Source organism: Anolis carolinensis, chromosome 2 (genome assembly GCF_035594765.1).
Source record: "Anolis carolinensis isolate JA03-04 chromosome 2, rAnoCar3.1.pri, whole genome shotgun sequence".
Taxonomy (NCBI): Eukaryota; Metazoa; Chordata; class Lepidosauria; order Squamata; family Dactyloidae; genus Anolis; species Anolis carolinensis.
Genome location: NC_085842.1, coordinates 20,707,572 through 20,735,032, shown reverse-complemented (window position 1 = coordinate 20,735,032; position 27,461 = coordinate 20,707,572). Strand labels below are relative to the sequence as shown.

Sequence of the window (27,461 nt, the reverse complement as noted above, 5' to 3'; positions counted from 1 at the left end):
AGCCAGTCCCAGGCTGATACGGCAGTCCTGACATACACCTCCTTTTAACAAAAAGGTGGACTTTACCATTTAATGTTTCCTCATCCTGATCTTCTTCTTGTTGTTTCAGATGAGCTTGGATTGCAGTACAATCATTTTGACCACTGCCGTGTAAGAGTAGCTAAACCTGGGTAAAGAGGAGCAAGACTTTCCTCCCAGCTGTTTCTCCTGAACTTCCCAGCCATTCATTAATTTTATTTCCTTGGAGAGAATTGTGTATGCCACACTATGGCTGGAATCGTGTTGGCCCATGATGCCTCCTCAGTGGCGACGGGAAAGAGAGAAAGCCAAGAAGACTGCAACTATGATGGGAAGCAGACATAATATTGTGGGAGATGGGTTGCTTAGTCCTGACAAATCTGGTCTCTTTCTCCTTGTTACCAGCTATAATACAACCACAACAGTGGGCCAAGAAAATGTCTGGGAAACTCACCTTGATACTCTTGGTCTATTTCCTCCAGTGTGGTGATGGACGCTGTCCCATCATCAGTCGTGAAGAGGAGATCCAACTACCAACCCAGTCTTTTTCCTCTATGGGGGAGCAGCCGGCCAAATGTCTCAGGCTTATTCCTGACTGGGGGAATGGCCTGTCCGTTTCAACAGCTTGAAGAGATTAATCACCTAGCCCTTATTATATAGAGCAGGCATGGGAAAACTTCGGCCTTCCAGGTGTTTTGGATTCCAGTTCCCACCATTCCTAACAGCCTACCAGCTGTTAGGAATGGTGGGAGCTGCAGTCTCAAACACATGAAGTTTGCCCGTGCCTGACATAGAGCCATTTTCCAACCACCAAAGAGTCTCTGCCTGTAAAGTCCGCAGGGCCGGATGAAATCTATTACCATCAAGGCTAGAGATCCCATAGTGTTGCCTTCAAAAATTATTTTGACAGGTATTTGCAATACCTGAGATGATGTATCAGATGAACAGATTGTAATACAGTCATCCGTCCACAACTGCAGATTCGTGGATTTTATTAATAATGATCTCTTTACTAATCCTTTAGGTAATTGGTTCTCAACCTGGGGTCCCCAGATGTTTTTGGCTTTCAACTCCCCAAAATCCTAACAGCTGGTAAACTGGCTGGGATTTCTGGGAATTGTAGGCCAAAAGCATCTGGGGACCCCAGGTTGAGAACCACTGCTTTAGATCTTCCAGTTTGATTCCACAGTCAACTTCTTCTAGTTATACTGCAGGATCTAGAACAGAGGTTCTCAACCTGTGGGTCCCCAGGTGTTTTGGCCTACAAATCCCAGCTAGTTTCCCAGCTATTAGGATTCCTGGGAGTTGAAGACCAAAACATTTGGGGATCCACAGGTTGGGAACCACTGATTTAGAGGTTTCTGGAGAGGATGCTTTTTTGGGAATCTCTTAAGTCCTCCAAAGTGATTCTGTAATCAGTTTCCAGCAGAGGTTGATCACAAGAGTCCAACTAGAAGAGTCAAATTCCTACAGAGAAGAGATGTTCTCTCAGGTAAAAAAAAAAAAGGTCAGTTTCTTTGTGTATGGTTTATCACTTCACAAAGGGACCTTGAGAATGTGCTGTCAAGCTCTCCAAATTAGCTGGGATTAAGAGCACAGAATCCCCATGAAAATGGGAAAAGTGCAAATAAAAAAATACTACTTTTACCCAAGAGAACACCTCTAGGAATCCATATAGGTACCTACATGGCTCATTTGTCAACTTCCATTGAAAGTTGACCATATAAGCCTACTAATATCTGGAGAAATGTTCTCTTATGTCATCCCAGATAAGTCTGTGGCCAACTTCAGGCAAAGATTACCCTAGAACAGGCCTGGGCAAACTTTGGCCCTTCAGGTGTTTTGGACTTCAACTCCTACAATTCCTAACAGCCGGTAAGAGTAAGAGTTGGAGTCCAAAACACTTGGAGGGGCGAAGTTTGCCCATGCCTGCCCTAGAATCATAATAGAGGATGTAAAGATTTCTAGGAAGAATATATTACTGAAATGAAATGTTCTCTCCAACCTTCATATCCACAAATGTGGAGGGCGGCTGTGTTCCCAAATATATGGTTCCCTAACAAAAATTGGGTGGGAGGGATTGATGTTTGGTTTTGTGAACGTTACTTCCACCTTTAGTTGTTTGTTTTGGCGTTTGGTGTGCAGAGCGCCCTCGCAATCGGAGGCACTTAGCTGCAGTTTAGTTTAGATATAAACCCAGCCCAACTGCAGTGGCTATGTCTGTGGAAATCCTTCCAGCTGTGAAACGCTACTGTGCAGATGTGCTAGAAATAGGCCACTTTGTTTTGTCTGAAAAAGGATTCTTGCAAATATTTCTAAATTTTATGTTTGTAAAGAGGCCCACTTTGGTATGGATGTCTGGGTGGATGCTAATGGCCACTTTACCTCGGGATTCCTTACAAGATTCTAGCATCCCATCCGCTTTTGCCCTTTAAGCCACTCCAGCAGCATTTCTATTGGCAGTGTCCCGAATTCAGTCTTAAACTTGTCCATTTCTCAGTCACATCTCAAGATGGTTGTAATGTCTCTTAATTTATTAATTTATCCATTGGAAATTTGGAATTTTGAGATATTTGTACGAACCATGGTCTTCACTTCCATTTTCTGACGCATATGAAATTCTTTAGAAGCAAGCATTCCATGGCATTGTTTAAATGTTTTGTTTGGGGATTTATTTTTTTTGAATTGACAAAATGCTGTAGCATTTGTTCCGCCTTGCTGCTCTGTTTGGGATGTGCGTAAAGCAGTTGTTACCAGTGCTCATTATTTCAATTGTAAGAAAAGAAAAATAAAATTACTTTTGAGTCTGTAACCGTATGTAATTAAAGCTTGTGTAAAGCTGAAGCAATCACTGTGGTTAATTTCCTTCTTTAAGAAATAATTTTGGAAAATGGGCATGGGCAGACCTTGGCCCTCCAGGTGTTTTGGACTTCAACTCCCACAATTCCTAACAGCCAGTTAGCCTGTTAGGAATTGTGGGAGTTGAATTCCAAACCCCTGGAGGGCCAGAGTTTGCCCATGCCTGTCCTAGAGACTGGTTGAAGGCAATTTCAGCCTTAAAACCCTTTTTTATTTTGTGTGTGGGTGAATGTAGCCCTCCCAAGTCTGCTAGGAGACTAATGCAGCTCCCAAATCTCCCAATGGAGACATCTGCAGACAACACGGAGATGAGCACCAACCCCCAGAATGCTAAAGAATTCTAAACCTTAAAAGCTAAAGAATGCTCAAACTTCCATACAGTGGCACTTATTTCTCATGCCAGTAAGATAATGCTCAAGATCCTGCAAGGCAGACTCCAGCAATACATGGAGCGAGAGTTGCCAGATGTCCAAGCTGGGTTCAGAAAAGGCAGAGGAACCAGAGACCAAATTGCCAATATCCGCTGGATAATGGAGGAAGCCAGGGAGTTCCAGAAAAACATCTATTTCTGTTTTATTGACTATTCTAAAGCCTTTGTGTGGATCATAATAAATTGTGGCAAGTTCTTTGTGGTCTGGGTATACCAAGTCACCTTGTCTGTCTCCTGAGGAATCTCTATAATGACCAAGTGGCCACAGTAAGAACAGACCACGGAACAACAGACTGGTTCAAGATTGGGAAAGGAGTGTGGCAGGGCTGTATACTCTCACCATACCCATTCAACTTGTACGCAGAACACATCATGCGACATGTGGGGCTTGACAAATCCAAGGCCGGAGTTAAAATTTCTGGAAGAAATATTAACAACCTTAGACATGCAAATGATACCACTTTGATGGCTGAAAGCGAGGAAGAGCTGAACAGCCTTATCACCAAGGTGAAAGAAGAAAGTGCAAAAACCGGGCTGCAGCTAAACCTCAAGAAAACCAAGATGATGGCAACCGGACTGATTGATAACTGGCAAATAGAGGAAGGAAACATGGAGGCAGTGACAAACTTTGTATTTCTAGCCGCAAAGATTACTGAACACGCAGGCTGCAGCCAGGAAATCAGAAGACTTCTTGGGAGGAGAGCAATGGCAAACCTCGATAAAATAGTGAAGAGCAGAGACATCACACAGGCAACGAAGATTCGCATAATTAAAGCAATAATATTCCCTGTAGTAACCTGGTGGATGTGAGAGCTGGACCATAAGGAAGGCTGAGCGAAGGAAGATAGATGCTTTTGAACTGTGGTGCTGGAGGAAAATCCTGAGAGTGCCTTGGACCGCAAGAAGATCGAACCAGTCCATACTTCAGGAAATAATGCCCAACTATTAGGTTTTAATGTTATTGTTTAACTTTAATTTTGTAAAAAATTTAATATGTTGGATATGTGTTTATATGTACTGGACAAGTGCCTGTGTAAGCCGCCTTGAGTCCCTCTTGGGGTTCGGAAAGACAGGCTACAAATGTGGTAAATAAATAAATAAGACTGCTCACTGGAAGAAAGGCTATTAGAGGCAAAGATGAAGTACTTTGGCCACATCATGAGAAGACAGGAAAGCTTGGAGAAAAAAATGATGCTGGAGAAAATGGAAGGAAAAAGGAAGAGGGGCCGACCAAGGGCGAAATAGATGGATGGTATCCTTGAAGGGACTGGCTTGATCTTGAAGGAACTAGGGGTGGCCACGGCCGACAGGAAGCTCTGGCGTGGGCTGGTCCATGAGGTCATGAAGAGTCAGAAGCGACTGAACGAATACACAATAAACCAACCCCCAGAGTCGGACACAAGTAGATTAACGTCAGGGGAAAACCTTTACCTTTACGTAACTTCCCAATCAATACTTGCCATTTCTGCATTACAGGAACAAATCAATTAGGCTTCAGTGTTAGATGTTCCTTTAAAGGTAAAGGTTTCCCCTGACGTTAAGTCCAGTCATGTCTGACTCTGGGGGTTGGTGCTCATCTCCATTTCTAAGCCGAAGAGCCAGCGTTGTCCGTAGACACCTCCAAGGTCATGTGGCCGGTATGACTGCATGGAGCGCTGTTACCTTCCCGCTAGAGCGGTACCTATTGATCTACTCACATTGGCATGTTTTTGAACTGCTAGGTTGGCAGAAGCTGGAGCTAACAACGGGCACTCACTCCGCTCCCGAAATTTGAACCTGGGACCTTTCGGTCTGCAATTTCAGCAGCTCAGTGCTTTAACACACTTCGCCACCGGGGCTCCTAGATCTTCCTTAAAGGTAAAGGGCAAAGGTTTTCCCCTGATGTTAAGTCCAGTTGTGACCGACTCTGGGGGTTGGTGCTCATCTCCATTTCTAAGCTGAAGAGCCGGCGTTGTCCGTAGACACCTCCAAGGTCATGTGGCTGGCATGACTACATGGAGCACTGTTATCTTCCCACCGGAGCGGTACCTATTGATCTACTCACATTTGCATGTTTTCGAACTGCTAGGTTGGCAGCAGCTGGGGCTAACAGCGGGCGCTCATTCCGCTCCCGGGATTTGAACCTGGGACCTTTTGGGTTCCTTTAGTAGGTAACAAAACACATGTAGGTTACATCCAAAACCTTTAATGGAAAACAACCCCACCTATGTATATATGCAAATAAGAATTATGGTAAGAGTTGCAGCCAGCCAACCACCCAATTTATATTCCACTTATCTCCCCAAATAGGAGCCCCTGGTGGCATAGTGGACTAAAGCCTTGTGACTTGAAGGTTGGGTTGCTGACCTGAAAAGTGCCAGGTTCGAATCTCACCCAGGGAGAGCGTGGATGAGCTCCCTCTATCAGCTCCAGCTCCATGCGGAGACATGAGAGAAGCTTCCCACAAGGATGATAAAAACATCAAAACATCCAGGCGTCCCCCAGGCAACATCCTTGCAGACAGCCAATTCTCTCACTCCAGAAGCAACTCAAGTTGCTCCTGAAACGGAAAAAAAAAAAATCTCCCCAAATCAACTGCTGCTTTGATCAGCCAAGAAATCTGCGATGGCGTTCCTCACCACCTCTCCGTCTTCCTTGTCCCTCTTGTTGTCCGGATAGGGCTCCTTCTCAGGTGAGAAGACATCGTAGGGAATGGTCAGTCCTTCCTGCAGCACATGTCCTTTGCTCTCACAGATATTGTGGAGCGCAACGCAGGCGGTGATCATCACCTCGGCATTCTCCAATGACACCGGGAGCCTTCCAGTGAGGCACTGCCACCGCCTTCTCAACCTGCAAATGGCCTGTTCTACAACATTATGACAGGCACTGAAAGTAGCATTGTATGCGCTCTGCCTCTGGTCGGTCTGGCCTTCATAAGGCGTCATCAGCCATTTCCGCAGAGGATACGAACCGTCCGCCAAGATCAATGGTGGGACCTGTACGTCCCCCATGGTGACTCTTGGGTTGCCAGGGACAAAAGTGCCCTTATCCATGGCCTGGCATATTGCAGAGTTGCGGAAGATGTTCTTCCTGTTCCTCTTTACTTCAACGTTAATAAATCGGCCAGTGTGGTCCGTGGTTCCTTGGAGGAGGAAGGTGTGGAGCTTCATGCGACTGACGGGCTTGTCTGCGTGGCTCGTAAAAACAACAATCGGCACATGGATCCTGCCCATGGTGCCAATGCAATGAGGAAAGCCCATACTATGGAAACCCTCCATAATCTACAAGAGATAAAAATAACAGTAAATTTAAAAAGCCAGTATTGGAATTCGCCTAACTAGAGGAAGCTTCTCTGAATGGGAATAAGCAGTGAGGTTCGCTGGGCTTAGATGAGACACAGCTCACATGAAACTGAACAACAGCAATAAAGAAATTTGCCTTTCTTTTACCTCTAGGAATTTCTAGGTCTTCCAGTATGCTTCTATAGGTGATGCATAAATATATAAGTCCTCCAGCATGACTGGAGGAAGCTGACGGTATCGTAGCACTTTTTCTTTTGTGTCAGGAGCAACTGGAGTTGCTTCTGGAGTGAGAGAATTGGCTGTCTGCAAGGACGTTGCCCAGGGGACCCCCGGATGTTTTGATGTTTTACCATCCTTGTGGGAGGCTTCTCTCATGTCCCCGCATGGAGCTGGAGCTGATACAGGGAGCTCATCCGCGCTCTCCCTGGATGGGATTCGAACCTGGCAGCCTTCAGGTCAGCAACCCAACCTTCAAGTCACAAGGCTTTTATCCCCTAGGCCACCGGAGGCTCCTATCGTAGCACTGGAAGCCCTAGACATGCCTAAGGAGAACTTTTTTTAATTAAGCCAGTGAATAATCAAATCTGCAAAAAAACAGAAATGCCAACTTCAGTCTAAACTTGTTGGAAAGCAACTAAAAAGTATCTTCAGGATGATGGCAGTGGGAGAAAGAGTGGGCTTCATAGGTTCATTGCTCAAGTATGGACAGCGCTGGAGAAGTGAAGAGCAAGTGGTGTTTTCTCCTAGAGATAATGTTTTTAATCAAATTGGTGAATAACACTATGTTATTTTGTTCCTGGCTTATAAATGTCATTTCCTAATTGGTTCTCTCATGAACACATGGGAAAAGTAATTAAATCTTGTGTTGCAGGACATCCTGCAGCACATTTTGCTATAGTTTTTCAGTGAATATATCATAGAGTCTCAGCCAATTCAACACATCATATATACTCGAGTTTGAGCCAAGTTTTTCAGCCCCTGATAAGCTTATATTTGAGTATATAGGTAATCAGAGTTAGACAGTCTTATCTTATTAAAGTCTTAGCATTATCTTAAATTACAGTTTTATGTAAATATTCAAAATCTCAATGTAATTTTATTGGTATCTATTTTATTTTTATTTTTTAAATTTACCTGCTGCTGCATTTCCCACCATTGTCTTATACTCGAGTCAATACGTTTTCCCAGTTTTTTGTGGTAAAATTAGGTGCCACCACCTATATTCGGGTTGGCTTATACTCGAGTATATATGGTAGTTTGTGGCAGCCACAAAAACAAAGTTTCTGGAGTATAACAACTACAGTAGAGCCTCACTTATCCAATATAAACGGGCCGGCAGAACGTTGGATAAGTGAAAATGTTGGATAATAAGGAGGGATTAAACATCAAATTATGTTATGATTTACAAATTAAGCATCAAAAATCATATTTTACAACAAATTTGTAACTTGTTTGGGAGTGTGGTTGCACTTGTGTTGTTGTTGGGCATGTTGGCCCACTGCGCGTCTAGAGAAACAGCTGACTGCATTAGATAATACAGAAAGTTGGATAAGCGAATGTTGGATAAGTGATACTCTACTGTACTTTCAAAGTAAGTACCGCACAATTAAACAGGAAACAACACTTTCAAACCAGGAACAGAATTTTTTTTCAAATTTTGTTACATAGTGTAATCAAATCTAAAAAAGGTAAAGGTTTCCCCTGACGTTAAGTCCAGTCGTGTCTGACTCTGGGGGTTGGTGCTCATCTCCATTTCTAAGCTGAAGAGCTGGCGTTGTCCATAGACACCTCCAAGGTCATGTGGCCGGCATGACTGCATGGAGCGCCGTTATCAAATCTACAAAAGCCAAAACTGCAGATGTGAAGGGACAAGTGCATTTCAAAGGAAAGCAGCAGCAACCCACTTATGAGCACAGTGGGTTTTCTACTTTCACTAAGGTTGATCAAAATGTTCTTTTTCAGAATCACTAGCTCTTCCAGTGCAATTTTATGATCAGCTTCCAAAAGAATTAAATCACAGATTCATGTTTGAAGACGTAAACATTCCAAGAAAAGAATTTTTTCAAAAAAAAAGCAATTTTTTAAATCATATTTTTTTCCACTTTCACCAAGCTCCCCAGCAAATGTTACAGGCTGCCTCTACTTTGAAAAGAAACCCTCAGACATACCTTTTGGTGATCCCCTAAGCAGATCACGTGTGGAACGAGGAGCAGCTCAATGGCAAAGCAAACCTCCAGAACGATCTCTCCCACGGTGGTCCTCCCGATTCCGAACTGAATGGCAGCCTCCCGGTAGCGTTCCCGGTTCGAAAGATACCACACCGCGATCGCCACGCGCTTCTCCACGGCGATGGCCTCTCTCATGATGGTCCGCTGTCTCTCCAGCTTGGGCCGCAGCACCTCGGCGATTTCAAAGAGGGTGCTCCGACTCATGCGGAAATGCTCGATCCACCTGGCGTCGTCGTAGGTTTCGCGCACAAAGACCTCCCACCAGTTGGGATTGGTGGACGGGGAGACCCACCAGCGCCGGGGCAGAGGCTGGTTATCCAGCAGTGCCACAAGCGCGGCTCTGTTTCTAGTCCGCCTCCGATGCAGCACACGGCTCACTGTGTGGACGCGCAAAAAGTGTTCCTGGAAAGCCAGGGAGATGTGTTTTCTCCGCCTCTGCTGCCGGCTGATGCTCAACAAATAGGCATTGCAGAGGCTAAGGGTGGATCGGAGCACGGAGAGCAGGGCGCGGAGGTAGGCTTTCAGCAGGAGGAGAAGCGAGCGTGGCTCCATCTTGAGCAAGGAGTGGCTTTGCGCGTTGCAGGAATGGTCTTTACGGAGTTCGGAACTGCCTTCGTCCACTGTTCAAAATAATCAAAATGATTATCAATCAATATGTTTAAACAAAGGCCATGACAAAGAGCTGTAAAATATACAGAACATTCAAGAAAAACAATACAAAAGTAACAAAAGTTTATTATCAGGCTCATAGAATAATAGAATCATAGAGTTGGAAGAAACCTTGTGGGACATCCAGTCCATTTAAGCAACTGAGGCGGGAAAGGGTCTGAGGCTGTGAGGAATGGTGGGAGTTGAAGTCCAAAACACCTGGAGGGCCCAAGTTTGCTCATGTCTGCATTAGTAAAAAGGTAAAGGTTTCTCCTGATGTTAAGTCCAGTCGTGACCGACTCTGGGGGGGTTGGTGCTCATCTTCATTTCTAAGCCGAAGAGCCGGCGTTGTCCAAAGACACCTCCATGGTCATGTGGCCATTGACATGACTGCATGAGGCACCATTACCTTCCCGCTGGAGCGGTGCCTATTGATCTACTCACATTTGCATGTTTTCGAACTGCTAGGTTGGCATGTCTGCATTAGACTCCTATTAATGCAGCCTCAAATTGCATTGCTGTTGCCAAACATCCTATACATCTGCATTTCATGGTGCATTCGTAACCAATACTCACTCTCATTGCAATCATTTTGGGGAGAAATATTCTCTTGGCATTTCTGTAGAAGGAAATCCATGTCTTCCTTTTCCTCTTCTGCTTCTTCTTCTTCTGACGTGGAATCTTCCAAATGAAAATAATCCTCCCATTTGATGCTACTCACTATCCCATCACCTTTAAAAGTGTGAGAGAGGAGAGAATATATTACCAAATCATTGCCTTAATTTAAAAAAAATTAAGGGGAAAAAATCAAGGTAGGATAAGGGAAACAGAAATTTCTCTCCATGAGCCACAATGGGTTCCTCAAAGGTCGGCATTGTTGTTAGGATGCCCTGGGAGATATGGCAGCCAAGGTATTTCAGTTTTGGTAAATCCTCAAATTAGAGCACTGGTTCTCAACCTGGGGTCCCCAGATGTTTCTGGCCTTCAACTCCCAGAAAGCCTAACAGCTGGTGAACTGGCTAGGATTTCTGGGAATTGTAGGCCAAAAATATCTGGGGACCCATAGATTGAGAACCACTGCATTAGAAGCTCAACTGGTGCTGTTACTAATGCTATTCTGTCATTATGTGGCTTCAAGTTGCTTCTGACCTCTGGCAATCCTAAGCCAAACTGATCACAGAGTTGTCTTAGCAAACTTTATTCTGATGTCATTAAATTAGTCAAATTTTGGTTTCCAATCTCCCCTATTTGGGCAAAGTCTTGGAACATGTGGTGGCCTCACAACGACAGGTGCCCTTGGAAGAAACTGATTTTCCGGATCCATTGCAGTCTAGCTTTAGACCGGGACATGGAACTGAAATAGCCTTGGTCTCCTTAGTGGATGATCTACACCGGAAAATGGACTGGGGGGGGGTCCCTGTTGGTTCTGCTTGACCTCAGTGGCCTTTGATACTGTAGACCACAGTATCCTTCTGGGACGCCTCGCAGGAATAGGGCTTGGGGGCACTGGTCTGCAGTGGCTCTGGTCCTTTCTGGACGGTCGTTCCCAGAAGGTACTGTTGGGGGATATCTGCTCAGCCCCACAGTCATTGTCTTGTAGGGTCCCACAGAGTTCAGTACTGTCCCCTATGTTGTTTAACATTTACATGAATCTGTTGGGAGAGATCATCCAGAGTTTTGGAGTTCGATGCCATCGGTTTGGTATCATGTACGCAGATGACGTCCAACTCTTATCACTTTCCACCTGCCACTGAGGAGGCTGTTCAGGTCCTGAACCGGTGCTTGGCTGCTGTGCCGGTCTAGGTAGTTATGGTTTGTAAAGACATCATGATGCATGTGTTTAGTGGAAAACCACATGTAAGAAGCTGATTGCCTGAATCTGCAAAGAGCTGAGAATTTGATTGGATACTTTTTCTGTCGTGCTGCTGGAGAACCAGTTTGAGCAGTTTTACCTCAGCGAGAGTGTGTGAGCTGACTGAGATACAGCCTGGAGACAAGATGGCTGCTAGTTCTCTGAGGCCTTGATATTTCTGAGGCAATGAAGCTGATTTATGGACTTTAAAAGGGCTGTTTATGACTACTGATCTCTGTAAGCAATCAGAAGGACTATTGTAAATATCATTGCTCTGTTTACCTCTCAAAGTTAGTAAAGTTCCTGTGTTGTTTGTTCTACAATTCTGAGTGGTGCGTCATTACCCAGCAGGGTAACTTCAGGTTTTCAAGCACACATAAGAGCTTCCATTTAACATCCACAACCTACAACATGGATGAGGACAAAAAATTGAAATTGAATCCAGATAAGACGGAGGTCCTCCTGATCAGTCGTAAGGCCAAACAGGGTATAGGGTTACAGCCTGTGCTGGACGGGGTTACATTTCCCCGGAAGACACGGGTTCTCCTGGCGTTCTCCTGGACTCATGGCTGAGCCTGGAACCTCAGGTTTCAGTGGTGGCCGGGGTTGCTTTTGCACAATTAAAACTTGTGCACCAGTTGCGCCCGTACCTTGGGAAGTCTGACTTGGTCATGGTAGTCCATGCTCTTGTTACATCGCGTATAGACTACTGCAACATGCTCTACACGGGGTTGCCTTTGAAGACGGCTCGGAAGCTTCAATTAGTCCAATGGTCGGCAGCCAGATTTCTAACTGGGGCAGTGTACAGGGAACATACTACTCTTCTGTTATGACAGCTCCACTGGCTGCCAGTCTGCTACCGAGCCCAATTCAAAGTCTACAAAGTCCTATACGGTTCTGGTACAACTTACCTGGCCGAACGCATCTCTCTCCATGAGCCTACAAGAGCTTTCAAATTGGCTGGGGAGGCCCTGCTCTCTGTCCCAACCTCTTTGCAAGTGCGGCTGGTGGGGACGAGAAACAGGGCCTTCTCAGTGGTGGCCCCTCGGCTGTGGAACTCCCTTCCAGTGACATCAAGCAAGCCTCATCCCTCCCGGTTTTTAGAAAAAAATAATAAAACCTGGCTTTTCTTGCAGGCGTTTAGTGAATAAGAAACTATGGAATGAGACTTTAACATCTCAAATAATAGACTATGGATTTTGGAAAATGATCTGGATATGAGATCATGACTTGACATTTTGTTTTATTTTAATCTGTTTAATTGGTTGATGTGTGTTTTAATTGCTTATGTTTAGACTGTTTATATTTTGATGAGATGTATTTTAATGTTTACCCTTGTGGCATTTAATTTCTGCCATATTTGTAAGCTGCTTTAAGTCCCCACTGGGGTAGAGAAAGGCAGGATAGAAATAAAGTAAATAAATAAATCAGTTTTGCCCCTGCCTTCCTTTGAAAATGTTCTTCCTAATGTTTCCCTGCATTTTGAATGCATTGCTGTCTGTCCATGACTCAGTCCTTTAGCCTTCCTTGCCAAAGAGTGTTGGTGCCTCACCAAACTACAACTCCCAGAGTTCGATAGCACTGAGTCATGGAAGTCAAAGAGTGGTGTCAAACGGCATTAATTTTATAGTGTAGATGCACCCCTATTCTCTGGGGCCACAACAAAGAAGCTGGCTTAACTTTCTCTGCTATGTCATCAATATTGATGGTTTCCAACAGAATATTAAACCTATTGCTTTTGAGTCAGGCAGAAACAAAAAAGGGAACTATCTCCAACTCTGGGTTGTTCTTGGTTTTCTGGGCTGTATGGCCATGTTCCAGAAGCATTCTCTCCTGACATTTTGCCCACACCTGTGACAGGCATCCTAAGAGGTTGTGAGGTCTGTTGGAAACTAGACTTCAACTACGACTAAGTCATAACTTCTAGACAAAGAAAGGACTTATTACTATCAAAGACTTACCTGTAAACCTCTCCTTTTCTGCTGAGCTCTGGATAAGCTTTTCTTTGTCTCTGTCTTCTTCCAGCCAGGAGATGAGAACCGGCTTAAAGCTCAGTAGTCGCTCTGGAAATAAACACAGATGCAGGCAAAACGTTAGGAGAGAATGCTGCTAGAACATGGCTATACAGACCAAAAAGCAGCTTCCAGCTCTCTTCAATTCTCTGATTCCATCTCTATGGAATTTAAGATTCTCTGGATCTAGTTCTGACTTTGATAGACTATCATATTCTCCAGCCTTTTTAAATTCCTTCAAACATTTGGCCAATTCTAGGTCATTCCCAGTGGATCACTTACCCAGAGAAGTCACTGTCTCGTAATTGTCGAACATCGCGTTCCTATAAAGCTTTTTTTGACTCGGATCCAGCAGAGCCCACTCCTCATCTGTGAAATACACAGCCACATCCTCAAAGGTCACTGGGTTCTGAAAATAATATTTTGTTGTTACTATTATCTATTTATACAACACATACACACACACACACACACACACTATAGTACAAGTACGGGCAAACTTGGGCCCTCCAGGTGTTTTGGACTTCAACTCCCACAATTCCTAACAGCCGGTAGGCTGTTAGGAATTGTGGGAGTTGTAGTCCAAAATACCTGGAGGGCCCAAGTTTGCCCATGCCTGTTATAGTACCAAACGAATAACATAAGTCCAATACCAATCACTTCCTCATTCAGTTAAACTTCTATCTAATAAACAAAATAAAAAATTAATATTCACATCCAATTTGCCATTAATCTCACCTGCGCTGGCTTTTGGACAGCTGTTTCCACTCTGGAGTGAAGAGTCAATGGCCTTCGAGAGCCACACTGGGCCATTTTACTATCTGTGAAGCATAAAAAGGTGAGTGTTTTAATATTTAATACAATATTTTTTAAATATTCATAGAATTGGGTAGTTGTGCTAAAATCAAAATGTTTTTAACACAAGACGTTTGTTCAACTATTTACCTCCCACCTAATTATTTCTTTTAAGAAAGATATGACAGTATTTCAACTACACATAACGTCAACTACTTGCAGATTTTACTAATTGTTTTTTCCTATTCATCACATCTTTTATATTAACCTGAATGAGAGCATATTGCCTGTGTGACACTATCCACGTCTAGAGGAAACAAAGTTGTTTTCTATTTCTATTTCTTACTAATATTTAAGTTTTTTTCTGTTTCTGTTGTTCCTTGTGTCTGTCCCTAATAAAATGGCAAAACCCAGGAGTTTCTTAGAATAGTGATGTTCTATTTGTAATAAAATAATGTCATAGTATTGATCTATGGCAGTTCAAGTGTTGTCAACTACTTGCAGATTTTACTAATTGTTTTTTTCCTATTCACCACATCTTTTATATTAACCTGAATGAGAGCATATTGCCTGTGTGACACTATCCACGTCTAGAGGAAACAAAGTTGTTTTCTATTTCTATTTCTTACTAATATTTAAGTTTTTTCCTGTTTCTGTTGTTCCTTGTGTCTGTCCCTAATAAAATGGCAAAACCCAGGAGTTTCTTAGAATAGTGATGTTCCATTTGTAATAAAATAATGTCATAGTATTGATCTATGGCAGTTCAAGTGTTGTCAACTACTTGCAGATTTTACTAATTGTTTTTTTCCTATTCACCACATCTTTTATATTAACCTGAATGAGAGCATATTGCCTGTGTGACACTATCCACGTCTAGAGGAAACAAAGTTGTTTTCTATTTCTATTTCTTACTAATATTTAAGTTTTTTTCCTGTTTCTTTTGTTCCTTGTGTCGGTCCCTAATAAAATGGCAAAACCCAGGAGTTTCTTAAAATAGTGATACAGTAGAGTCTCACTTATCCAACATAAACGGGCCGGCAGAAAGTTGGATAAGCGAATATGTTGGATAATAAGGAGAGATTAAGGAGAATCCTATTAGACATCAAATTAGGTTATGATTTTACAAATTAAGCACCAAAACATCATGTTATACAACAAATTTGACAGAAAAATAGTTCAATACGCAGTAGTGCTACATAGAAATTACTATATTTACGAATTTACCACCAAAATATCACGATGTATTGAAAACATTGACTATAAAAATGCGTTGGATAATCCAGAACATTGGATAAACGAATGTTGGATAAGTGAGACTCTACTATATTCCATTTGTAATAAAACAATAATAATGTCATAGTATTGATCTATGGCAGTTCAAGTGTTGTCAAAAGTGCATTAATGCAGCAATGTAGATAAACCCTGAGATGCTAAGGGACTACAAGTCCCATCATCCCCATAAACCAGGGAGGATGGGAGTTGTAGTTGAGCCAGGAAGTGGTTTAAAATTGTGGGGTCCAGGGATTCCTACATTGATGCTTTCCAAACCACTTGTCCAAAGAGAGAGAGATTATTATTATTTGATACACATCAAGATTAGTACACAGCAAACAAAATCACTATGTTGGCTGTATTATTATTATTATTATTATTATTATTATTATTATTATTATTATTAATCATAATCATAATAACAATAATAATACTATTATTACTATTATTATTACTATTGTTATTACATTATTATTATTATTATTATTATTATTATTATTATTATTATTATTATTATTATTACCTGCCAGCTCCTTCCCTGCAGCCTGCTGCAAAGCAAAGGGACTTTCATGTGGAAGCTTTGCAGTTTCCAGGAGGAGGAGCAAACAGGACATCTTTCTCCCTAGTCTATCTCTTTCTTTCTGCTCTAGGAATATGAGATCTTCCTTGTTTTAACCCTGAAGGAATCAAAGCAGAGAAGCATTTGCAGGATGACTTGCAAAAGATCCCTAATTAGAAAGCTCCACTGTGGCAGGATCCCAAATGCAAGAAAAGTCCCAGAAAAGTCATTTTGATAAGCAATGTGCATATCGATAATGTAAAAGGAATGCAGTTTGGCACCACTTGAACTGCCATGGCTCAGTACTATGAAATCCTGGGAGTTGTAGTTTCATGGTGCATCCCTGTACCAACACCGTAAAGCAGGCATGGGCCAACTTCGGCCCTCCAGGTGTTTTGGACTGCAACTCTCACAATTCCTAACAGCCTACCGGCTGTTAGGAATTGTGAGAGTTGCAGTCCAAAACACCTGGAGGGCCAAAGTTTGCCCATGCCTGGTGTAGAGTGAATATAGTTTCACACCACTTTAATAGCCATGCCCAAAGGCTATGGAGTTGCAATTCTCACCAAAGAAAGCAGGTGAACTGTTAATACCCTTGGATACAATTCATCTGGCCTTAGAGAATTGAATTAGAATAGCCAGATATTCCTGTACTGCCTCTTTACCTATTCTGTGCTGCATTTCCTCTACTACACCCTCTGTTCCATCATCCCCAAATTGGAGAGGACTGAGGCAAATGATGTTGGAAATAGCAACCTTCTACAAGTTATGGGCCGGCAGAACGTTGGATAAGCGAATATGTTGGATAATAAGGAGAGATTAAGGAGAAGCCTATTAAACACCAAATTAGGTTATGATTTTACAAATTAAGCACCAAAACATCATGTTAGACAACAAATTTGACAGAAAAAGTAGTTCAGTACTCAGTAATGCTATGTAGTAATTACTGTATTTATGAATTTAGCACCAAAATAGCACGATGTATTGAAAATATTGACTACAAAAATGCGTTGGATAATCCAGAACGTTGGATAAGTAAGACTCTACTGTAATTGAGATTGCTTACTATATTGTACGTATATATCGGTATGCAGTTTTCCCCTTAACTCTATGTTGTTTGAGGTTGTGGGAGGGACTACAGACCTTGTGACCTAGATCTGGGACTATTCAGACTGAAATTCCATTTTAGAAGCCAGTTTGCATCAGACCTGCACCATTTCACGGCACAGTAATTCAGTTTTACTAGCAAGACAGAGGCAAATGAACCCCTAATAAAAGAAAAATAGACACATATATAGATTGTAATAGCGAAGTGTATGATGACATATCTCATGAAAACTTTTATAGTTTAAAAAGATATTTGTTGCTTATTTCACATAGCAGTTGTTATCTTTGAACAACACACCTATGCACTGCAGATGACACGATGTGTTGTGACACACAATTTAGAAAGCGCTGCTTTAGGAGATTGCAGTTGAATTGGTTTCAGTGCAAAAAGAAAGGGTGGAATAAGGAAGAAAGGAGACTTGTGGCAACTTTACGCTTTGTTTATTTCAGCACAAGTTTTGGGAATTATAATAATAACAACATCCAAAAACACAGCCTTGCCAAGTTTGAAATTGTGTACAATTTGGGAAATTCCCAAATCCAAATACAGTAGAGTCTCACTTATCCAAGCCTCGCTTATCCAAGCTTCTGCATTATCCAAGCCATTTTTGTAGTCAATGTTTTCAATATATCATGATATTTTGGTGCTAAATTCGTAAATACAGTAATTACAACATAACATTACTGTGTATTGAACTACTTTTTCTGTCAAATTTGTTGTATAACATGTTTTAGTGCTTAATTTGTAAAATCATGGCCTAATTTGATGTTTAATAGGCTTTTCCTTAATTCCTCCTTATTATCCAAGATATCCGCTTATCCAAGCTTCTGCTGGCCATTTAGCTTGGATAAGTGAGACTCTACTGTACTGTCCGCAACTGTCCACACTGAAATAGCGATCCCTTTGCTTTCACATGGGTACACAAACTTCGTTATCATGCACAAAAAAAATATTGGATATAGAATTAAGGTATAAGGCCGGGAGTTGAAGTCCAAAACAACTGGAGGGCTGAAGTTTGCCCATGCCTGCTATAAGATGTATATGAATCATTGAATGAACGCTATATTCAGACTCAGGTCCCATGTCGTGTTATCTCATCATGAAGGTGCAGTCATTCCATATTTGCAATGTTTTACTTTTGTGGAACCTATTCCTATTCTTTCCATGTTCCTTTTGCCTCTGGCATCCAAATTTCTGGCAAAGAAGGCTTTATCCAATCCCCCTTGGTGGATTTTTTGGAAAAAGCGAATGTGCAACAGGTCTCCATATTTTTGAGGATGAGTTCCACCAGCACAACTTTCGGTTCAGCTTTGCACTGGGGAACCTAGGCCCTTTCTACAGTGCCATATAAAATCCAGATTATCTGCTTTGAACTGGATTATGTGGCAGTGTAGACTCATATGCAGTGTTCCCTCACTTATTGCGGGGGTTACGTTCCAGGACCACCCGTGAAAAGTGAAAATCTGCGAAATAGGGATGCTATGTGTTGTCAAAGGCTTTCATGGCCGGGATCACAGGGTTGTTGTATGTTTTCCAGGCTGTATGGCCATGTTCCAGAAGTATTCTCTCCTGACATTTTGCCCACATCTGTGGCAGGCATCCTCAGAGGTTGTGAGGTATATAGGGATGCTATATTTGTGTTGTTTGCAAGTAGCATCTCTTTTCCCCTCCTCGCCTCTCAAGCATGCCTTGTGAGGCAAAAACAAAGCTGCTTCAGCTTTCTTTTCTCTCCATTCCTTAGGCTTCTCCTTAAGAAGGAAGTAGAAAGAGGGATTTATAATATAATTTTATGATTTATGTTATTATTTCAATGTTTATTTAGAAACCACGAGGGCACAACAAGGGCACAAAAAACAAACCGTGAAGTAGTGAGGGAACACTGTAATCCAAAGCAGATAATGTAGATTAGCTGCTTTGATAATCTGGATTATATGGAAGTGTAATTATAGGGCCGTGGCTATAGCACAGCGGGTTAAAACGCCAGCTACAAAAGGTTTTGCCGGCCAGAAGGTTGACAGTTCAAGCCGGGGGCAGGGTGAGTTCCCGCCGTCAGCCTAGCTTCTGCCTACCTAGCCGTTCGAAAACAGCTGTGAGTAGATAAATAGATACTGCTTTAACAGGGAGGTAAAAAGCACCTTTGAAAAACATGCCGGCAGTTTGATTGACAGGCTCCTCAGCATGGAAGAATGGAACAACACCACCTCCCCATGGCCAAGTCAAGCACAACCTCCAGATGCCGGAAATGGAAGAGGGAAGCCTGCCTCTGTTTATGTATTGTCTGTCTCTATCAATTGTATAATGGCATTGAATGTTTGCCATATATTTGGACCTGTAATTCGTTCTGAGTCCTCTCGGGGAGACAGAGAGGAATATAAATAAAGTACAGGGTGCTAGAAAAAGAACTCCCTAGTTTTAATGTATTTATACTTAAAACTAGGGAGTACGTTTTCAAACACCCTGTATATTATTCTTAGTGTAGAAGGGGCCCTAGAGATCCCAGGAGAGAACATATTAATCAAGTCTAAGGTAAAGGTAAAGGTTTCCCCTGACGTTGAGTCCAGTCGTGTCCGACTCTGGGGGTTGGTGCTCATCTCCATTTCTAAGCCGAAGAGCCAGCGTTGTCTGTAGACACCTCCAAGGTCATGTGGCCGGCATGACTGCATAGAACGCCGTTACCTTCCCACTGGTGCGGTACCTATTGATCTACTCACATTTGCATGTTTTTGAACTGCTAAGTTGGCAGAAGCTGGAGCTAACAGCAGGCGCTCAATCCGCTCTCCGGATTCAAACCTGCGACCTTTCGGTCAAGTCTATGAATGATCAATTCCACAAAAGTCAAACTTGCAAATGTGGAGAAAGGCCAACTGAGAAAATTGAGAAATGGAAGTCCAAAAATAAACATTGCCCCTCAAGCTAAGCATTTATAGCGCTCCTTCTTCATATGAATCTTTTGATGTCTTATAAGGTACCGGCTCTCGATGAAGCTCTTTCCGCACTCGGAACATTTATACGGCCTCTCCCCGGTATGTATTTTGAGGTGCGACGCCAGGTAGGTGCAGTCCCGGAAGCTCTTTCCGCACTCGGAGCATTTATACGGCTTCTCTCCGGTGTGGATCCTTTGATGGGAAATGAGGGACCCATGCTGCGAAAAGCTCTTTCCGCACTCTGAGCACTGGTAGGGTTTCTCTCCCGTGTGGATCCTCCGGTGCAAAGCGAGGGACCCGGTGTAAGGGAAGGTCATCCCGCACTCGGAGCATTTGTACGGCTTCTCCCCCGTGTGGCTCCTCTGATGCGACGTGAGCGTCCCGTTGTCGAAAAAGCTCTTCCCGCACTCCGAGCATTTGTACGGTTTTTCTCCAGTGTGCTTCTTTTGATGCAAAACCAAGCTTTTGCTGTGGAGGAAGGTCTTTCCGCACTCGGAGCACTTGTGCTGTTTCCCTACGGTGTGGATGATCTGGTGGGCGACGAGGGTCCGGTTGCAGCTGAAACTCTTCCCGCATTTCATACATTTGTACGGCGTCTCTCCGGTATGAACGGTTTGGTGCAAAGTGAGGGAATCGCTTTGCCGGAAGCTCTTTCCACACTCCAGGCACTTGTACGGCTTTTCCCCTGTGTGGGTTCTTTGGTGCAAAGTCAGGGTGTAGTGCCGGCTGAAGCTCTTGCCGCACTCCAAACATTTGTACAGTTTCTCCCCGGTGTGTACGGTCTGGTGCAAGTTGAACGTCGTCTTCCTAATAAAGTCCATGCCGCACTCCAGGCATTTGTACGGCTTCTCTCCTGTGTGAATTCTCCGATGTAGAGTAAGAGTGTCGCGGCGCTTGAAGCCCCGTCCGCAATCCAGGCAAGTATATGGCGTTTCCCCTGTGTGTGTTCTCTGGTGGGAAGCAAAATGGGACCGGAAGGAAAAGTCCTTTCCGCAGTCTGGACACTGATATGGTTTCTTCTCAGTGTGAATTCTCGGATTCTCGCTCCACTTGGTCCCAGACTGTGCGCTTCCCAAAGACGGAAAGCTGGATGCTGCCGCTAGGGAAAAGGGAGAGATGACAGGGATTTGAAATTTAACATAGAAAGGGAATCTTACTCTGTTTTTGTTCGAAATAGCAACCTTCTACAAGCCTCCTATACTAGTTATTTCTTATGTATATAATTGAAATTGCTTGCTATATTATATGCTGTTGGTGTATTTTGGGGTAAGGGAGAAATGTTGAATCAAGTGTTTTTGCTGTTGGGTTTTTGCAACTGTGTATTCTGGCATGCTTTCCAGCAGCACACGGGTTAATGGCAGGCCAGCTTGATTGATAGCCTGCCTAGCCAATAGGTCAAGCCTTCCGTTCTCAGAAGTGCAGACAGGATGTTCGTCATTCTGCTATGTAATGTGGGAGTTGCCAGCAGAATTGCTTCGCAGTCCATCGGCAAAGAGAGAGGACATGCTTTGCCTTGCTTAGGGAAGCATGGGTCCTATGAGTGATGGACTTTGTAGTTGTATATAGTTGTACAGTAGAGTCTCACTTATCCAAGCTAAACGGGCCGGCAGAAGCTTGGATAAGCGAATATCTTGGATAATAAGGAGGGATTAAGGAAAAGCCTATTATACATCAAATTAGGTTATGATTTTACAAATTAAGCACCAAAACATCATGTTATACAACAAATTTGACAGAAAAAGTAGTTCAATACGCAGTAATGTTATGTTGTAATTACTGTATTTACGAATTTAGCACCAAAATATCCCGATATATTGAAAACATTGACTACTAAAATGGCTTGGATTATCCAGAGGCTTGGATAAGCGAGGCTTGGATTAGTGAGACTCTACTGTATATAATAAAGCCCTAGAACCGCTGGGATCAGCTGAATTACGACTGTGGTGTCGTTTGTTGGTGCTGCTTGTAGCCAGATGCTTAAACGCTCTGACAGAAGATGGATTGGTGAAAAGCCTGACTCACCAATAAATCAAGGTGGTTCGGAGCTAATCAACCCCCTGACATATGCATATATATTGGTATGCAGTTTTCCCCTTAACTCTATGTTTTTTGAGGTTGTGGGAGGGACTACAGACCATGTGACCAAATCTGGGACTATTCAGACTGAGACTCCATTTTAGAGGTCAGTATGCATTAGTAGTCAGTATGCATTATAAATATAGTGGAGTATAGTAGTCAGTATGCAGTGTATGATAATAATTAGTCATGTGTGCGGTATTTGTCCCATTTGTTTAATTCGTGTTACTCTTTTTTACCGTACTTTTGGATGGCACGAAACACCGCCCCACCCCCCACCCCCCCCGGAACAAAAATCAACTTGATACGAAAGGCAGGCGGGAACCTACATCGGCTCCAAGCCTGCTTTTTGGGTCAACATAAGCAACCCGGCGCTTTGGGCCTAAGGGTGCAGGCTCTGGGCCTACGTGCCTGAGCCTTGCAGGGTCTGCTGCAGACTCTGCAGCCAAGCGCTGAGTAAGGAGCACCCAAAGCATGCACCCATAGGCTCAAAGCTCATGGACCTATGGGTACCGGCTTTGGGCCTACGCACCTGAGCCTTGCAGGGCCTGCAGCCGACTGCCGAGTAAGGAGCCCAAAGCCTGCACCCGAGGCCCCTGTGCAAAGCCTGCACCCATAGTGAAGTCCTCCCACCCGTGAACTGTCAACCTTCTGGCCACCTTTCTCTCTCCTGTGTGACTCAGTGTGAGTATCTGCCTATGTTCTGTATGTGGCTATCTGGTGACTCTGATTGTTGCAAGTGGATCTGCGAATCCTGTTTGTACATTTTGTAAATATTGCAATGGTGAAGATTAAAACTGGATATTTTGGATGAAAATCTGAATCTGAGTTTACTAAACAATAAGGTCACATGCTGGCAGTTGGACTCTGCCAATAGACGGATTGCAGCATGCTGTGGCTGCAAAAGGACTCCGCTGTATTTTGTTTGCTTCTGGGACATTAGCTATTCAACTTGCAGCGGTTCAGGGAGGTCGTGATTTGGAAACTATAAATCATTTCATGTACCGGAGTCTACGGTGGCCTAGGGGATAAAAGCCTTGTGACTTGAAGGTTGGGTTGCTGACCTGAAAGCTGCCAGGTTCGAATCTCACCCGGGGAGAGCGCGGATGAGCTCCCTCTATCAGCTCCAGCTCCATGTGGGGACATGAGAAGCCTCCCACAAGGATGGTAAAACATCAAAACATCCGGGCATCCCCTGGGTAATGTCCTTGCAGATGGCCAATTCTCTCACTCCAGAAGCAACTCCGGTTGCTCCTGACACGAAAAAAAAAATTCATGTACCAGCATCCCTTGACAAGATTTTGGGTCAGCATTCTGGACAATGCCATTAAAGTTTGGAATAAAACCCAAATTCACCACCTTATTGAGGAGGCAGCCACCTTGTTTTCTGCTGCTTCAGAAACTAAGCAATGGATTCAAGCCACAGGAAAAGATATCCCGCATTAACATTAAGAATTTTTTTCCCCTGATCGTAAGAACTGTTTGACAGTAGAACATGCTGCCTCAGAGTTTAGTGGTGTCTCCTTCTCGGGAGGTATTTAAGGAGAGGCTGGATGGCTATCTGTCGGGAGGGATTTAATTGTGCAGAAGGGCCATTGACTGGATAGCATTTGGGGAATTAAAAATTAGTCATAACTTTGCAAATGGTTCTCCCTTTAGTGCAGGCCTGGGCAAACTTGGGCCCTCTAGGTGTTTTGGACTTCAACTCCCACAATTCCTAACAGCCGACAGGCTGTTAGGAATTGTGGGAGTTGAAGTCCAAAACACCTGGAGGGCCCAAGTTTGCCCAGGCCTGCTTCAGAGTCTCAAGGTTTTTCAGTGCAACTCAGTGATCGACGCCCAACACAAGTGGATCATACAGTTGCACTAGAAGAATTTAGGGACCCCTGGCAATTGCCCACCCCAGTTGAGACCTCCATCCTGCCATATATTTACCCGGGTGGTTTCCCAACCACAATCCTCTCAACCTCACCACCATATCAGATTGGGAATTGTAATTCTGTCTGATCACCTATGTCTGTTGGAAGGGAAAAACTATCCTCTTGGCAGCTTCCTGGAAGGACCACTTGCTGTTTTTCTGACCCAGGCATCTCCTCCTGCTGATGTTGTTCCACCTTGACTTCTTTCAGAGGTCTATTACCTTTGGGACAGAGAGATAGATAGACAGATATTCTTGATAATAATAATAATAATAACAACAACATCAATAAATTTAGTTCTGACCCGCCTCTCTGTCGGGGGGTTAAATTACCTCTGAACCACCCTGATTTATTGGTAAACCAGGCCTCTCACCAATCCATCTTCCGTCAGACTGCTTAAGCATCTGGCTAAGCAGAACCAACAAACGACACCACAGTCGTTATTCAGCTGTTCACAGCGGTTCCAAGGCTTTATTATATATACAAACTATTTACAACTACAAAGTCCATCACTCATAGGACCCATGCTTCCCTAAGCAAAGGCAAAGCATGTCCTCTCTCTTTGCCGATCATCTGCAAAGCTCTTCTGCCGGCAACTCCCAGATCCATAGCAGAATGATAAACGTCCTGTCCGCACTTCTGAGACCAGAAGGCTTGACCTATTGGCTAGGCAGGCTATCATTCAAGCTGGCCTGCCATTAACCCGTGTGCTGCTGGAAAGCTTGCCGGAATACACAGTTGCAAAAACCCAACAGCAAAACACTTGAATCAACATTTCACCCTTACACCAAAATACACATGGCTCGAGACAGGTAACAGCACAATCAAAACACAATTGTCGCTTATGGGTAGAATCTCAGCTGGAAAGACGAATGTTTTACCAAGATATTTATTTATTTGTATTTATTTATTTACAGTATTTATATTCCGCCCTTCTCACCCCAAAGGAGACTCAGGGCAAATCACAGAACATCTATACGGTGAACATTCAATGCAGATTATAACAATGACAAGACAGACAATAGATAGAGGCATATACAGGCTTTCCCCTCTTTCGGCATCTTTTGGAGGCGGTGCTCAGTTCTGGCCACCGGGTTGTGGTGTCGCTCCATCTCCCTGCTGAAGAACTTTCTTTGTTCATAAACTTCCTACTTTTTCTGATCAAACGTCAATTTTAAATACCTCCCCAATTTATTGTAGTAATTTATATACTCACATTTGTCAATGGGATGTGTCAATGCTACAGATTTCATAGCACTGAGCCACAGGATGTATGCTAAGTTGGGTCCCAATCCATCAAGCCATGGAGGAGCCTTTGTGGTACAAGCCAACCGAACAACATAAATACATACATACTATGACTTTTATATATAGATAGATCAAAGCACTTACTTGTTGACATTTCCATATCCACAGAGGTCTTGGCAGAAAGGAACTTTCTTTTGTCTTGCAGGCAGAGTCAGTCTTGTTTCCATCCAGTCTCAAGTACGAGTGTCCTTCTTGTAAGAAGATATACACAGACACACACACATATATTTTTTATCAAACTGTTTATGCTCTGTCAGCTCTTTAAGCAAAATTTCCCTCCTTGGGGATTTGAAGATCATGTTTCCTTCTCCTCTCCTCCCAAACTTGGAGTTGGGTTTAAAATACCTCATTGCATCCATAAAATCACTTTGTTGTCAAAGGCTTTCATGGCCGGCATCACTGGGTTGCTGTGAGTTTTCGGGCTGTATGACCATGTCCCAGAAGCATTCTCTCCTGACTTTTCACCCACATCTATGGCAGGCATCCTCACATCCTCTAAGGATGCCTGCCATAGATGTAGGCGAAACATCAGGAGAGAGTGCTTCTGGAACATGGCTATACAGCCCAAAAACTCACAGCAACCCATAAAATCACTAATGAATTTTTAAGAAATCACCCAATCTTGCATTAAACCATGGATATTTACTCTGTGAAAGTGCATTGTAGAATGAATACAGTTCGACCCCACTTCAACTGCCAGGGTTCACTGGAACGCCGGGAGTTGTAGTTTCCTGAGGAACCAGCACTCTTTAGTAGAGAAAACTAAAAGACATATAGCACTGAACCACAGCAATTCAAGTAGAGTGAAACTGTATACATTCTGCAGTGTAGTAGATGCAGGCAAAGCAGTCTAAAGACCTTGGAAAACTACAGCTCCCAGGATCACATAACATTGAACACTAAAAGCGATGTCAAAATTGGGTTGCTGTGAGTTATCTGGGCTGTGTGGCCATGTTCCAGAAGCATTCTCTCCTGACGTTTCACCCACATCTATGGCAGGTATCCTCAGAGGTTGTGAGGTCTGTTGGAAACTAGGCAAGTGGGGTTTATATAGCTGTGGAAGGTGGAAGAAAGAATTATTGTCTGTTTGAGGCAATTGTTTGTTGCAATTGGCCACCTTGATTAGCATTGAAGAGCCTTGCAGCTTCAAAGCCTGGCTGCTTCCTGCCTGGGGGTACCCTTTGCCCCATGGCCACACGACCCGGGAAAATTCTAGAACATGCCCATACAGCCTGGAAAACTCACAGCAACCCAGTGGTTCCAGCCATGAAAGCCTTCGATGTCAAAATTGCATTAATTCTACAATGGAGATTCACCCCTAGATACATCTCAGCCATCCCACAAATTGTGTAAAGATCCCAGTTTTCCCAGTTTCAAAGGGTCTGCCATGCACACCTCAATAACCCAATAAACAAATGAGCTTTGTCAAGATGCATCATAGGTAAAGGTAAAGGTTTTCCCCTGACTTTAAGTTTAGTCATGTCCGACTCTGGGGGTTGGTGCTCATCTCCATTTCTAAGCCCAAGAGCCGGTGTTGTCCATAGACACCTCCAAGGTCATGTGGCCGGCATGACTGCATGGAGAGCCATTAACTTCCTGCTGGAGCGGTACCTATTGATCTATTCACATTTACATGTTTTCGAACTGCTAGTTTGGCCAAAGCTGGAGCTGACAGCAGGAGCTCACTCTGCTCCCCAGATTTGAACTGCCAACCCTTTTTTCAGCAAATTCAGCAGCTCAGCGGTTTAACCCACTGCGCCATCACAGGCTCCTAAGATTATCATTATAATCTTTACTATTATAATTGTCATTATTTTCACTATTATTCTTCCCTCTGTCTTATCATCATCATCATCATCATCATCATCATTCCTATTATTCTTCTCTTCTTCCTTCCAGAATTGGGACTAAGCTCCTATTTTCTCCCCTGATCACCACCATCACTATTATTCTTCTCTTCTGTCCTTCCTTCCAGAATTGGGACTAAACTCTTATTTTTTTTCCTGCTACTCACTTTTAATTTCCTTTCTGAAGCAGAGAGAAAATGGCACTGGAAGATCAATTCCAACCAGCAGGAAACGCACACCGCATCCTCTTTCTGCAAGCAAATAAAATAATTATAAAATGCATATATAAGAGAAAATCACCCCCTTCACATTGGGCGAGACAGGA

At 43.4% G+C, this 27,461-nt stretch overlaps 2 protein-coding genes across 8 annotated transcripts in view; one reads left to right on the top strand and one right to left on the bottom strand.

Moving 5' to 3' along the window:
• LOC103280960 (zinc finger protein 585A) overlaps nucleotides 1-2,862 on the top strand; it is a 38,039-nt gene extending 35,177 nt beyond the window's left edge. For all 3 annotated transcript variants that reach the window (XM_062973324.1, XM_062973322.1, XM_062973323.1), the window contains exon 11: nucleotides 110-2,862. In XM_062973324.1, the coding sequence (XP_062829394.1) occupies nucleotides 110-154 (45 nt within the window). In that variant the 3' untranslated portion in view covers nucleotides 155-2,862. The remainder of the gene's footprint in view (nucleotides 1-109) is intronic.
• On the bottom strand, nucleotides 2,532-27,461 carry LOC103280956 (uncharacterized). 5 transcript variants are annotated; one of them, XM_008121415.3, is made up of 9 exons: nucleotides 27,304-27,461; nucleotides 25,374-25,480; nucleotides 24,074-24,202; nucleotides 14,067-14,149; nucleotides 13,611-13,737; nucleotides 13,278-13,379; nucleotides 10,041-10,196; nucleotides 8,757-9,436; nucleotides 2,532-6,567 (listed from the first exon to the last, which is right to left on the bottom strand). In XM_008121415.3, the coding sequence occupies exons 2-9, from the start codon at nucleotides 25,387-25,389 to the stop codon at nucleotides 5,878-5,880; spliced, it is 1,983 nt and encodes a 660-aa protein (XP_008119622.2). In that variant the 5' UTR covers nucleotides 25,390-25,480; nucleotides 27,304-27,461; the 3' UTR covers nucleotides 2,532-5,877. The 5 variants fall into 5 exon arrangements, with proteins under 5 accessions (XP_008119622.2, XP_016853196.2, XP_062829474.1 ...); XM_016997707.2 differs by having other exon boundaries at nucleotides 25,374-25,477; XM_062973404.1 differs by lacking the exon at nucleotides 24,074-24,202.

Bases quoted from the DNA above. Each gene is read 5' to 3' on its own strand.
- LOC103280956 (XM_008121415.3), bottom strand. The intron at 14,150-24,073 runs GTGATCAGACAG...TATGCTTCACAG, and splicing joins TTCCCTTCCAACAGACATAG to ATAGTAAAATGGCCCAGTGT. The intron at 10,197-13,277 runs GTAAGTCTTTGA...ACACTTTTAAAG, and splicing joins AGAAAAGGAGAGGTTTACAG to GTGATGGGATAGTGAGTAGC.